This window comes from Neltuma alba, unplaced genomic scaffold (genome assembly GCF_004799145.2).
Source record: "Neltuma alba isolate B1F8T4 unplaced genomic scaffold, ASM479914v2 tig00011516_pilon, whole genome shotgun sequence".
In the NCBI taxonomy this organism is placed as follows: domain Eukaryota; kingdom Viridiplantae; phylum Streptophyta; class Magnoliopsida; order Fabales; family Fabaceae; genus Neltuma; species Neltuma alba.
Window position 1 is genome coordinate 30,706 of NW_021636183.1, and position 14,751 is coordinate 45,456.

General features: G+C 33.8%; 2 protein-coding genes across 4 annotated transcripts; one reads left to right on the forward strand and one right to left on the reverse strand.

Annotated features, from left to right (window-relative positions):
* The first annotated feature begins 1,509 nt into the window (after nucleotides 1-1,509).
* Nucleotides 1,510-12,149, forward strand: LOC114714609 (tRNA (cytosine(34)-C(5))-methyltransferase). 3 transcript variants are annotated; one of them, XM_028899354.1, is made up of 15 exons: nucleotides 1,510-1,742; nucleotides 1,834-1,922; nucleotides 2,189-2,255; nucleotides 2,350-2,465; nucleotides 3,537-3,603; nucleotides 3,725-3,773; nucleotides 3,954-4,039; nucleotides 4,234-4,484; nucleotides 4,602-4,657; nucleotides 5,260-5,345; nucleotides 6,482-6,574; nucleotides 9,616-9,943; nucleotides 10,133-10,659; nucleotides 11,296-11,530; nucleotides 11,614-12,149. In XM_028899354.1, the coding sequence occupies exons 1-15, from the start codon at nucleotides 1,566-1,568 to the stop codon at nucleotides 11,895-11,897; spliced, it is 2,511 nt and encodes an 836-aa protein (XP_028755187.1). In that variant the 5' UTR covers nucleotides 1,510-1,565; the 3' UTR covers nucleotides 11,898-12,149. The 3 variants fall into 3 exon arrangements, with proteins under 3 accessions (XP_028755187.1, XP_028755189.1, XP_028755188.1); XM_028899356.1 differs by having other exon boundaries at nucleotides 10,133-10,482; XM_028899355.1 differs by having other exon boundaries at nucleotides 10,148-10,659.
* Nucleotides 12,150-14,336: 2,187 nt separating this feature from the next.
* LOC114714607 (ras-related protein Rab11C) lies at nucleotides 14,337-14,436 on the reverse strand (the record flags this gene model as incomplete). The annotated part of the gene is given in 1 exon segment (XM_028899353.1): nucleotides 14,337-14,436. A coding segment is annotated over 1 exon segment (69 nt), but the record flags the coding sequence as incomplete, so codon positions are not given.
* Nucleotides 14,437-14,751: the final 315 nt, after the last annotated feature.

Genomic DNA, 14,751 nt, shown 5'->3' on the forward strand with positions numbered 1-14,751 from the left:
TATAGCTCAATCTAACGGTGAATAAACTTTAAAATGCTAATTTACTATTCAGGACTCTATCTGCTAAATCCAAAAGATATAAGTTAAAAACGTACCTAATAACTTGTAACTCGAAGATCAAAAGGGTGATCCGACCGTTGAAATTAACGATTTGGATGTCCCAAATGGACCGACCAAATTTCAGTCCGATCCAACGGTTAATAAAATCAAAACTAGCACTTTTCTGAGACTACCTCAGATATGTGCGAAAATTATTTACTTACTCCAAGCTCCACTCACTAGCTCCTATATATAGGCTCCTCAAACTCCTTCACTCTAAAGATTAGTCGATGTGGGACTTCTATACTATGGTTTAATTTTCTAGAATATCATCCACACATACACACAATCACATACAAAAACATTATTAAAATAATAATAATAATTTGCCTATATCTAACTTCTTCTTTTTTTTTTTTTCTTAATACTAAAATATATTTATTTATAAATTTAATTAAATACTAGATAAAAAATAAGGATGTTACACCTAGGGGAAGGAAAAAGAAGAAATGCAAGCAGGAAATAAAATAGAGAAAAAGGATGGTGAAACAACAGGGGTAAGGGATTTTTTTAATAATTGTTTTATATAATTTATATTGGTTTTAAGTAGAAAAAATTAAAAATAATAAGTAATATAATTCCATTAGTATATTATTCATATTGCTTGTAACTAATAAATTACCAATAATACTTTGTTAGGAGATCAACAGATTCTGGTAAATGAATCAATAAAGATTTTCCTTGCCATGAAATTGATTTATTCCCAGTTTGTCACCACGTTCAAAATTACTTTTAAATACATTTTACGTAATTCGAGAAAATTTTTTTATCATAAACTTATTTCATATTTTATAAATCAAGATTAAAAATTTACTTTTAAGATAATTAGCTCGTTGGGATGCTGGTGCCCTCCTTTCCTTCTTGATGATAGGCTAGGATGTTGGGATGAAATCAACAGGCCAGGATGTGTTGCTATGAAATTGATTTACAACCATTAATCGAAATGAATGAATCATAATAATGCTTGAGAGTGAAAACCCAAAAAAACGAGAAGCAATATATGGAAAAGAGGAAATAATTGAAACCAAAATTAGACATCCACCTTACTATTAGTTTTTCATTTTAACTATAAAATGGTATTTTGGTCTTTCAACAATATTAAAAAAAAGTCTACCCAGGCCTATTAAGGCTTGATTAGAAATTTATTAAAAATGTATGCCTAATGCTGAATTTTAGTATTTTAGTTAGACTTATTAGGGTTCTAAAATTAAATTGTAATTTTAAAATAAGTTATTAATATGAATTAGAGTATTAAAAAAATCTAAAATTCAGAATAATTTGATAAAAGATGACAAAAATAAATAAATAAATAAACACTGCAATTTTAATTTAAGAAATTTAAAAATACATACAATTATTGAAGGGGCGGTAATAGGGCCATGCTGAACCCTAACGGAAGGGAAGGGCGGTTAACTTGTGGAATAGAGAAGTCGAAGGACAAACTGTGCAGTCCAAGGGGCAGCAGTATGGGCGGTCGAGGCAAGTCTCGTACTCAACGAAAGCATTTCCGGCAGAGCTCAGAGAATGTATGGAAGCGTTCAAAACCCGATCCTTCTTCTCAAGACCCTGACTCTACTGATAATCTAAATCCAACTTGGACTCCCTTCGCCACTCAGAACTCTGCTTTTGATGAGTATTACAAAGTGCGTTTTTCTTTTCCTCTTTCATCATTTGTTTCTTTTCTGAAGATTGTTGGTCCTGTTTTTATCGTGCTTTGTGCTAATCCCATTGCAGGAGCAGGGCATAGTGCCACCAGAAGATTGGGATGCTTTCGTCGCAGTTCTCAGAACTCCATTGCCTGCTAGCTTCAGAATTAACGCTTGGTAATTGCTGGTCAACAATTTTTCTACTCTATTATTGACTGTTAATTTTGATTGACGTCCATTTTTGTTGTTTCACTCTCTACGAGAGGTTGGCTTAATAACGGCACTCTAATGCTTTGCTATTCGAAAATGACTTTCGAATGGCAAAAGCATTCACCGTGCTGCGTTGTTCATCCTTTTTACAATAAAAATTTTTATTGAACGAGATTGATTCCTCTAGTTTTTGTTGTGCATTGTTTCATTGTGATTTCCTTTGCTTCTTGCAGTAGCCAGTTTTCTGCTGATCTTAGATCGCAATTGGAGGATGATTTTGTGCAAACTCTTCAGGCTGAGGTTTGTCAGCACTTGTACCATTATGATCATTACGCTGCCCTTCGTTTTTTCCCCCTATTGAAGCTGTATTTTGGTTTTTAATTATTCTTACTAGGTTGCTGAAGGGGATGAGGCAGAGGCCATTAAACCTTTGCCATGGTATCCTGAGAATCTTGCTTGGCACTCAAACTTCTCCCGTATGCAGCTGAGGAAGAATCAAACGCTTGAGAGGTAGATAAATTCTAATCTGTGTTTGGATCTAAGTTTATTGCATGAAATGGCTCATGTTTGTTTTTAAACACATCATACATAAAATATGAAGAGTTCTTTTCTTCCCCCCACCCCCCTAAATACGTCTTTATCTTTTTGAAGGAGGAGGAAAAGTGTTCGTTACTGTCTATCCTTCTCTATCTAACCTTTTCTGGTCTGTATATATTCATCTAACAATTAAAATTGCTTGATGGCATAATGAAATCCACAGATTCTTCTTCTACTTCAACAGTCACTACAATTCGTGGGACTTCCATTTTATAGCCAAGGGGAATCATTCTAAAACTGCTATTCTAACGGCTATAGTTCAGTCCATGAGAGAATAATCCCACCCTTTATTCACTTGACCTTCTGTTTCCACTTTCTTTTACTTCGTTTTTCATAAAGAGAGCAAGTAGCTCACTCAAGAAAAGAGAGCAAGTAGTTGTTGATAAACAGGTTAACAGGTATAACTCCAAATGTTTGATGAATTGAAAACATAGCAAACCAAGTGATTTAGTTGTATGCATTATTGTTCTAGAATCTAAATATGCTTTCTTCAGCATTACATATGTATGTCGGGGGTTTTGGGGGGTTGCATGATAACAAATTCAGTTGTATTCCCTTTCATTTCTTGAAAGAGGCACAGTAATACCAAATTTGTTATGCATTACCATGGCGCAAAGCTGTAAATACACATTTGCTTTTTCCCTTTTCCCTACAGAACGTTATCATGTAGATTGCAATTGATTTGTCTGCATTAGTCAATAGCAACTAAAGAATTCCCAAGGTCTTCTATCATTAGTTTATTGCTTTTGGAGTGAATATCAGTTCTATCAAAACAACACATTTCTAAAATTGGACATTAAACTGCAGGACATCCTGTTAGTCATTGGTTATTGCATCCTTCCCGCAGTAATTATATATGTGATGTTTTCATCATTTGTGTCTGCGTGCTAATGCCATTGGCCAATAAATTGAAATGAATCACTCATCAGTTAGTTTTAAAATGAATATTTCAAGTTTCTGTTTCTGATTATATTAATCTCTCAGGTTCCATGAATTCTTAAAGCTAGAAAATGAAATTGGAAATATTACAAGACAGGAAGCTGTCAGCATGGTGGGCCAGTTTACATTCTGTCTCTCAAACTTCAAAATTATACACTTACGCTTTTCTAAAATTTATAGGCACTTGCTTTCCTAAAATTTAGCTTTTAGTAAAATGACTGGTTGTGATGCAGGTGCCTCCCCTCTTCTTGAATGTGCAGCCAAATCATTTTGTGCTTGATAGTAAGAAGTATCTAATTAACTGAAGTAATTTTATTTTTACTGTTCTGGTTTGTTGTACTTTTCTAATCGTAATGCTAAAAATATACAAGTTTGGCATTTCATTACTTCTTTACTCTGATGCTTCATTTGTTATTTTTTTAGTGTTTCTGACTACTTTATTATGACTTTGCTTTCCTTTAGTGTGTGCGGCACCAGGTTCGAAAACATTCCAATTGCTTGAGATTATATACCAATCAACTAAACCTGGATCACTTCCCAATGGAATGGTTATTCCCTTTTACTTATGCTGTGCCATTTTAATTTTTGACTACCTTCTTTTTTATCATTTTCTATTATTTATTGGTGGCTGGCTTCATCTTATCTGATTTTTTAGATCAGAAGTTTAGTAATTATTAGCTGTTCTTCTGGTCACATCAGCTATAACGCAACTTCTGTTTGATTATATTCTTTTCATAATTAGGTGATAGCAAATGATCTTGATGTTCAAAGATGTAATCTTCTCATCCACCAGACAAAAAGGATGTGCACAGCCAACCTCATCGTCACTAATCATGAAGCTCAGAACTTCCCAGGCTGTCGTTTAGTCAGAAATCATGAATCATTGGAACCAGAGCGGCATATGGGCCAACTTTTATTTGATTGCATTCTCTGTGATGTTCCGTGCAGTGGAGATGGAACCCTTCGCAAGGCACCTGATCTTTGGAGGAAATGGTATGATAGCTCTCTCTCCTTATTTTTTTCCGTCTGGATTCCTCTTCAATTACCATATTTTCCCCCCTTCAATTTTTTTTTTTTTTTTGGGTAAAGATTTGCTTGGCTTGTACACAGGAATATTGGAATGGGCAATGGGCTTCATAGCCTACAAGTTCTAATAGCTATGCGAGGTACTTCTTGATTGTTCTCTTATTTTATGGGTTTCCCTTTTATGTTGTCATTGTAATTTAAAAAAAAAAAAATTGTATTTGTGGTCAATGCTGATTATGATAAGAGCCCATGCTTTCATGTGTTGCATTTATTAGCAAGTTAAAGCACAGAAATGAATTCCTAAGCACTTTACTGGCCTGGGCCAACTTTGTTTTTTCTACAGGAAGTTCTCTGGTTTTGTTAAGGTTCGTGTTTTATTTCTTTATTGAATCAAGCCATATCATCGGATTTAACTGTATCCTTTAATCTTTGAAATCGAACAATAGCTTTCATGTTGTTTAGGAACTAGTAAGTCTGAAGGTCTGGACTAGTTGCTCATTGTTTTCTTTTCATTGCTGTGTTCCTTTGGAAGATAGAAGAATCTTTAATTCTTTAAAGCAAGGATTTTTTTTTTAATTGAGGAGTTTTAATTTTTAATTGACTTCCTTTTGATGCCAAAGGTCAAAAATGTTGATAAATCACTGGATTCTTACTGCTTTTTCCTAACTGATTATACGTTAGATAGGGTTGCAATTTTTAAGATGATTTTTGCCAAACTCAGCAGCTGTGTTGAATTTGTTAGGCTTATCTTTACTTAAAGTTGGCGGAAGAATGGTCTATTCCACCTGCTCAATGAATCCAATTGAGAATGAAGCTGTGGTTGCAGAGGTAATCAACTTTGGTTGCACTTGTCTTTTCGGTGGTTCGGCCAGGAGCCATGTTATGTAGTCTGTCTGGTTCGATAGCACTATCCTTAGATACTGAGCAATGTCCATGTTTAATTTGCATCTAACTAGACATGACACTGACACTTAAGAAGTATATGGACTCTTGGGATTTTCTTTTGTTGTCATTGTTGGTGTGCTTAATTTTTGGCTGTTTTTTTGTGTGCTTGTATTTTGCGTTTATTTAGGTGTGTGCTTGATTTTTGGCTGTTTTCTTGTGTGCTTGTATTTTGTGTTTATTTAGGTGTACGACTTTTTTTATCTGAACATGTTTATTCCATTGGTGCAACAAGTTCTTTTACTTACCATGTTGAGGGCTGTTGCCGATCCATTAGTCGTGGTCATGTCTCAAATATGATAATTTTAATTTTAATTATAAACAATGAACCAAAAGTGTCGCTCCAAGAGGAAAAAAAGAGAAGCAGAACATTGCTGTATACAATCATGTCATGTTGGCACCTAAATGTGTAACTGTATGTAAGTAGCTTGGTATCAATGATACGATGCAGATGGCCGATTTATTTTTATGCAATTGAAGACCTTAAATTTTTAAAATGCCAAGCATCTTTATCCATGTCTCTTCTCTGCGAAATCATGCCTGTTATTGCAAATAACCTTTTTATACCTCTTATCGTATCATCTAAAATGCTATAGTCCTGGCCAAGTCTCCGTGAAACGTGAACTTTGGTTGACTGCTTCAAGGTTATGTGCTTTACCTTGTGATATTGAAGGAAGAAATTAGAATGAATATTTTGATAGCCACAATCTTCCTTTGGCAGTAGTGTTAGGAACTTTTGAGAGATGTTTAAATGCATGTCTGTGCCTATGACAATGCATTAACCTGGAAGCTTTTGTTAATTTCCCCTAGCACCTGGGTCCACTGACTTTAGTTTGTAGAGAGTATTTTATACCATCATGTAAGAATTAGTTGATGGAAGATAACGGGTGAAATACCTAGTTCTGGAGGTAGCCGTCATTTATCTACTTATTTAAATGAACCTTTGGTGCTTCATAACTTGGACTTTAATCTGTGAAGGGCCATGGCTAATTCTCTATATCTAATTTTTTGACAAACTGCAGGTTTTACGGAGGTGCGGAGGATCTGTTGAACTTGTTGATGTCTCAAATGAGCGCCCCCAGCTTTTGCGCCGTCCAGGTCTCAAGAAATGGAAGGTTTGTGTTTTTCCACCCGAATCTTTCCTTCGGTTGTATATTAAATTCAAGGGAAAATTAGAGAAAGACCAAGAGGGAATAACATTTATCGGAGAGGATCATAACAATTGTAATTATTTAAAAGATCAAATACTAAAATATTAATTCAAAAGTGATCCTTGCCCCTGACTGAACCTCCTACATTCTCTCCTATGTTCTATTTTAAAAACTAATGCCAAATTTAAATATCACTAAATTCAACAGAATTTCCCTCAATCTTTACAACTTGTGTAAATATCAATCGGAAAGAAACACACAAACATTTTTCAGATATGTCAAAATTAGAATTTTATTTTTAAAATAAAAACATTTGATTGAAAATAAAAAATATGTAATTTTAGTAAAATTTGAGATTCTTCTATAATTTACTACATATTTTTAAAAAAGGTTATATATGCCTAGAATAAAAAAACTATGAAATTTAAAATAATTCAAAGAAAGTCTGTATAATGGCCAAAGTATGCATTTGGTCCTTTAACTTTATGCAAGAATTCAGTTTAGTCCCTTAACTTTAAGAAATATATTTTTAGGCCTTTAACCCTAAAATCACTAATCTTAAATGATGTTTTTTTTCTAACAATCATAATTGTTTTGAAAATTAAATTTAATATGTTAGTATTTGAAAATTTTATCAACATTCAATATCTCAATATTTTCATTGTTTGTTGATGGTTTTAGGGTTAAAGAACTAAAAATGTGCCGCTATTTAAAGGGATCAATTTTTTTTCCCCCACCAAAAAAGGGATCAAATGTGAAACATTGTCAAAAGTTAAAAAAATCTAAAAGTATGCTTTAGCCTCTTATATAATTTATTTTTATTTTCAAAGAAATTTCTGTAATTTGTAAAAATTAAAAAAAGTCCATGTAATGTTGATAAAATTAAAAATATTTGGATAATATATTATAATTTTATGTGGAATTGGTAAGCTGGATTCGCTCCATTAGACAATACTTGTATAATTCAAAAATATATATTATCAATAAAAATTTCCGTATGACCAATAAAATCTATAAATAAATCACAATAGAAACAAATGGTAACGAGGTTTCTTATGTTTTTTTGTGGGGGATAGTTCCTTTTTAACATCTTAACGGGCTAATTACTAAGATATAGGGTATAAATTTAACATCTTTTAGATTAGTCTATTTCACTCTCATTAACTTTTTTGTCTTGGTATGCCCCCTTGTTGTAACCTTTTCAAGTGAAGCATAATTTCTTTCATCTTTCTTTATTTTTTTTTTTAAATATTTGATCTTATAATTTTATTGATATATTTTATGTGGATTTAATGATTTTAATTAAATGATTCTGAGGGGGAGTCTTATGATACACACACATAATATAAACTATAAAGCTCTAGCAAATCACACCATTTATTTATAAATTATAAATAATGATTATTTTACATAACCTCATGAGATCCACATTAATTTGTGCATAATTTGAAATGTTATAAATCTTAAATTGATATTGAGATCATATTTATTAGCAAGAACCGGAGGTAGTAATATGTTAGGATGTTTCAATTTCTGACACTATTTACATAACATTTTATTTTTGTCTCTGAAGTTTACACTAGTTCTGATAAAATATGAAATGAGTTTAATTTTTAGTGAAGAGATTTTATTGATAGCAGTGATGACAATATAAACAAGACAAAAAATAATTAATGATGATATAAATGAACAAATATCGATAGTAATAATTAAATGGGATGTTGATGATACGGTGGATGCTACTCTTGGTGAAGGAAAAACGTTTAAAAAAACAAATGATATGGTCCTGGGGATAATGGGTGGTTTTAGTTTTTCTTTGGAGAAAAAAAAAATCTGTAGGTAAGAGGGAACCTAGAATATATGGCTAGGGATATTTTTAAATTAATATTTTGGTATTTAGTCCTTCTAAATAATTTTTTTTGACCAAGAAAGGTCCTTCTAAATAATTACAGTTTCTATGATCCTCTTTAATAATATAATTTTCTGTGTCCTCTCCAATTTTCCCTAAATGATCATTTGAAGATATTACATTGAATACAAGAGTTGCACTTTTTTATTTCCTACATGTGTCAAGGTTGAGCTGCTTGAGCATGTTAGTCAGCGCTCTCAGCTTTAGTAAGAGAAACCACACTCTTACAAAAGTATTTGTGCATCAAAGTAGTTTATTCTTTTTTTACAAAACGATCCAGAGGATCTTGAAGCAATCGGATACCAAATTGATGAACAAGAGAGGGGAAGGAAGAGGAGTAGAGTAGGGAGGAGAGCAAGAAAAGGAGGGAGATATAGACGAAATAAGGGAAAGGTAGAAGAAGAGGGAGAGAAATCTTAAACATCAACACTCTATTCATTTCATCCAAAAGTCTACAATAAAAATAATTTTAGCCCATCAAGTTCTAAGAAACCTAAACCCCTAACTTAGTCTTCGAGCAAAAGAAATTATAAAAATGGAAGACTCCACTATATAAGAAACAATCTCATAAATCTAAACCTAATCCAAATTATTTATTTAAAAGATAATAATGTAAATCATATTTAAGATCCTAATAAAGATAATCATAAAATTATACTAGATTTTCCTAGAATTCTAGATATCCGTAATTAACCTCATATCTCATCATTAACCGAGTATTCTAAGATCTTTTGTTCTTAAAATCTATTCAAAGGCTGAAAGCTTCGTCTCTTTCAACTCAAGACTGCTAGCTCAAGTTGCGGGAAATTAATGGACTTGGACCGTTGTTTTTTCAGTTAGCTAATGTTTGGATGGGGTATTGGTTAATTATTTTTAATTAAATGTATGATAATATATGATTATTACTAAGTTGTCTGTCCACCTAGTTAAGTGGAATGACAAAAATCTGGTTCCCCAATAATAGCTTGCATGTCGGGCAGAAGCTATTGGATTTGTGAATGAGTGCATGAAATGAGCTTTGTGGCTTCATTTGTGGAAGGGTTAGGTAACAGTATGTGTTTTAATATTTCTGAAAGGTTTGATTTTGGCGGTGCAGGTGCGTGACAGGGGCGTGTGGTTGTGTTCCTATAAAGATGTTCCCATGTATCGAAGAAGTGCAGTTCTTCCCAGCATGTTTCCTTGTGGAAAAAATTGTCAGGACCTTGTTGACAGTAATCACAAGGTGGAAATGGGAGATGATAATGATAAGGGTGTTTGTGGAAACTCTGAAGATGGCAATCAAGCAGCAGAGAATCCTGGAACATATAAGTTTACTGAGGAAGTATCTGATTTACCACTAGAGCGTTGCATGAGGATTGCACCTCATGATCAAAACACTGGAGCTTTCTTTATTGCGGTACTGCAAAAGGTTTCAGCTCTTCCAGGTAATTTTAAACATGATGTTAGTTGTCCCTCTGTCATAATATCTGTTAATGATAGTCAAGAATTCCTGGTCATCATGGTTACTAATTCCTCTTTCAGTACTCATTTTCCATGTCGCATTCTTTCCAACACAGACTTCCCTTCCATGTTGATTGTGTGCTATAATTAAGTTATTGTTTTCTTCTTTGCAGCAATTCCTGCTCCAGAAAAAACAAAAGATGGAATTCCTAAGCAGGATGGAGAACCAGAGAACCAGGATATTGAGGATTCAAAAGTATTGCAGGTCGAGTCATTAGAAAATACACCTGAGGAAGCTTTGGAAGTAGTTACTGTAATCGATAACAAACCCAACACAGATGTGGAAACTAGTCATTCTGGTGCATGTTTAGAAGAGGATTCAGAGGAAGGGCAAAAGCCTCTTAAAACAGAAAGCATAGTAAAAATGACTCCAGGAAAAAGAAAGCTGCAGATTCAAGGCAAGTGGAGAGGCGTTGATCCTGTTTTCTTTTTCAGAGATGAAGTCACTATTAACAGCATAAAGGATTTTTATGGTATTGATGAAAGGTTTCCATTCAATGGTCAGCTTGTCACTAGAAACATTGATAGAGGCCGTGTGAAAAGAATTTATTATGTCAGCAAGTCAGTCAAAGATGTTCTTGAACTGAATTTCTCAGTCGGGCAGCAACTCAAAATAGCATCTCTTGGTTTGAAGATGTTTGTGAGTATATCTAATTCTTCATCCTTCAACCTCTGATATGAGTGTTGGTAGTGTCGTCTAGCCTCCTTTTTTTCAAATAAATCAGTGCAAGAGACTATAGTGACCATGTGGTTTGGTGAGACCTAGAAGATCAGGGGCAGGTGGAGCTAGGGATTTGTGTGAGCAAAGGATATATAATGGCACCGAAGGTAGATTTAGGGCCTGTTTGTTTACCTCCAGGTTCTCCCAACAACTCATCTGTGGACTAAAACCACCTTTTTAAAACAGATTTTTTTACGCACTAATTAAATGGATTTTAGTTAGCAGAAGTGTGGTTTATAAACTTGTTGACATGATAATAATATTGAATTGAGAAATTGAGCACATATGACTCCGAAGTTGGATGATTTTAAAACTATGATTGCTCATGGCTTCTTATTACCAACTAGATATGAATTTTAGCCGTATGAAGGGATATAATTCCAACTATGATAATTTACTGGACCATCTTGTATAAAATGTCTTTATTTTTATTCACAACATTTCAAGTCCAATCACTTTGCTGTGAGAAATATGATTGCTTAGCCCAGACTGTCTCTGGTGAAAGACTTGTTTGTGGGAGAAATTAAATAAAATTACTGTGCTCTGATCCCGCAGGAAAGACAGACATCAAGAGAAGGATGCTCAGCACCATGTGCTTTCCGAATATCATCTGAAGGATTGCCTCTTATTTTGCCATACGTTACCAAGAGGATTCTTCATGCATGTCCTGGAGACTTCCAGCATCTTCTGCAGTACAAAACAATAAAATTTGCGGATTTTGTTGATGCTGAGTTTGGCAAAAAGGCAGAAAACCTAACGCCAGGGTATTGTGTGATAGTTCTGAGTAAAGGTATGTATTGTTTTATCATACTGTGGGGATGGTGAACGCCCTGTAACATTTCTGTTTACGCCGGCTCTTACCTTTTTCTGCAGGGAAAAGAGAACCACCAGAATTGGTTCACGTGGAAGAGTCTACCATAGCCATTGGATGCTGGAAAGGCAGGGCCAGTTTGACTGTGATGGTTACTGCAATGGACTGCCGGGAACTGCTCGAGAGACTTCTAGTGCGCTTTGACACAGAAAATGGTTCCTCCGTGCATGAGAACAGGCCCTCCAATAATGCTGTTGATGAAGCGCAGGGCCCTAACGGCATCGATGACTCAGAAGCTCCTAACGGTGTCGATGACTCAGAAGCTCCCGGAGGCGACAATACCTAATAGGTTTGCGTACATGCTTGTATGAGTGAAATTAGCGTAACTTATCAGTAGCTCCATCAATTGATGTAAAACATGCATGGTTATAGGTTACGTATTGCTTCAAAGAAATTGTTTCTTCAGCATTGCTTTGATACGGATGAGGTTTAAGGTGAAAGTTGCCATGTGGTTAATTTGTTGTCGGAGTATGATTGACAGTAACACGTGATATACCCGCACATGAGTGGAGGAGTTAAAGATACTTATTTTGGTCTATGGTCAAATCTTCAATATTTTTCAAAATAGTATTGAGGTACTTAATATAAGAGTTAATTAATTTGAGTAGATTAAGAAAGTTTGTTGAGTTAGCTATTTGTAATGATTAGGTGTTATCTTTCTTAAAATATTCTTACTACTTATGTATTAGTTAAAATTATTATTTGATTGAATATGTAACATATAACTATTATAATGATTACTTTGAAAAAAAGATGAATAAATACTAGAGACAAAATGGATTGAGATATTATATTTAAGATCAAATTGAAAATCAAACTAATTCTTATATTAAGGAGTGAAGGTAGTAATTTCGCAATTATTAAGATATTTGTAATGCTAGTAATGATACTTAGAGTTGGTAATATGGGTTAAACTTGCGGGTCTAACCCGCCAATCCACTAAAAATAATAGGTTAGGGTTGGTTAAAACTCAACCTGTCAGTAAACAACGCTTTTCAACCCACGTCTAACTCACAACCCATTGCGGGTTAACCCGCCGACTCGCAGGTCAATCTGCATTTATTTTTTTTGTATTTTTTAAATTTTATTAATCATTATATGTATATTATTATATTATATATTCTATCTAAAAAATTTAAAAAATACCTATATCATTTATTTATTTGTGTTTTTATCAAGTATTTAAAGAAAAGATAAAAATTTTACTATATTTTTTATATTGTATAAGAAAAATATTTAAAAAATAAAAAAATTAAAAAAATAGTAAGTGAGTTGGTGGGCCAACACATCAACCCATCATGGCGGGTTAGAGTTGGCTAAAAGCCAACCCACCATTACACAGGACCTTTTTAGCTTACACCGCCTAACCCTAACCTATCACGGGCCAATCCGCAGGTTGCAGGTTGGCCCATATTACTACCCCTAATGATACTAGTTTCCCGTTGAAAATTTAACGTTGAAGTTAATATATTATTTGGACAATGATAATTTGGATGTTGTTAGATTGATTTTATGTTAAACTGAATTAGTGTGTTTGGAAGCGGTGAATTATAACTCAATCTGACTTTTACAGAAGTCAATTGGATAAAAGTAGCTTTTTGAGCTTATTGTAAAGTCCGTTGTCACAGAAGTAGATTGCAAATGTGATTCCAAACACATCCCAAATCAAAAAAAACTCCTTTTACCGGTAAGAAGTCAGTTTGAAGGTCCAGATGTGATTCCAAACACTTATAAACGTCTTTTAGATGCTTATTGTAACGTTGTTAAATTACTCGAATTTAACATATAAAGTTCTTCTACAAGGAAGATGTTAATATTTGACCTTGTTTCTAATCTTAAAACACTAATTCTTACTCTTCACTCAATACTTCTGATTTCTTATACAAGAACTTATTTGATTTTTATTTAGTCTTAAATATAAAATTCTAATTCACTTTTATCTCTCTTTTTTAGATAGTCGTTGTAGTCGTTGTAATAATGGTAGTTCTGACCAATACATTTCACTAACAATGATATTTTTAAAAAAAACACCACCTATTTATACAATAACTAACTTAATTATTTTTTTAATCTGCTCAAATTAGTCAACTAACTCTTATATTAAGGATCGGAGCTAGTAATAGATTACTCTAATTCTACCGTGACACTGGCGAAATGCCATTGATCAGAAATTGAAATGACCTCAGCAGCTATCAAAGCCATGCCCACATGTCATATGCACTAGCAACACCATTATAGTCTAATTTACAATACAGTCAACAATTCCGACTAATAATTGACCCCCTAAAAGCGTAACGCCATAAATCACCTTCATCTCTAGTTCTTCCCTCATCAGCTCAAGCAAAATAAACTTGAAAAAGTGATGCAAATGTGCAAAGGAAAAGCAACCAAACCTTAAAAAATTGAGAATAGGAATATCGTATAATGAATGGGGTAAATTGAAAACAATTATAAAGAAACTCAAGATGACTGACAACACATATTCCTCTTAGTAGGTATTTCTTGAGCAGGACCTGGAATTATAATTTTCTTGCCAGAAGGAGGCGCAGCGTTGCCGTTTTGATTTTCACTGGCAGCTAGGTTTTTCTTGTTGACAATGTTGAAAATTTCCGTCAAAACAGTCATGAAGGCTGTTTCAACATTAGTTGCTTCCAGTGCCGAGGTCTCTAAGAAAAACAGTCCCTCTTTTTCAGCAAATTCTTTTGCATCCTCCGTGGGCACTGCACGTTGGTTCTCAAGATCACTTTTGTTTCCAATTAGAATGATGACAATGTTCTTGTCAGCATGGTTACGTAGTTCTTCAGCCACCGAGGTATGTGATCAAAAGTCTGTCGTTTGCTGATGTCATAAACTATCATGGCCCCCACAGCACCCCTATAGTAGGCACTTGTAACTGCTCTGTATCTGAACAAAAAACATAGATATACATCTAGAAAATCAGTAATTCAGCATTTATGCACCTGCTAGGAGTTCATGTCAAAAATGTATAATTACTAATGCATATATGTACATAGATATCAATTCCAAATTCATCCAGGAATACAAAACATGATAAATAAGAAAATTAAATATGATCATGGCAGATGAGGACAACACAGTCATCTATCTGACCAGAATGAAAACACAACATTCATATCATA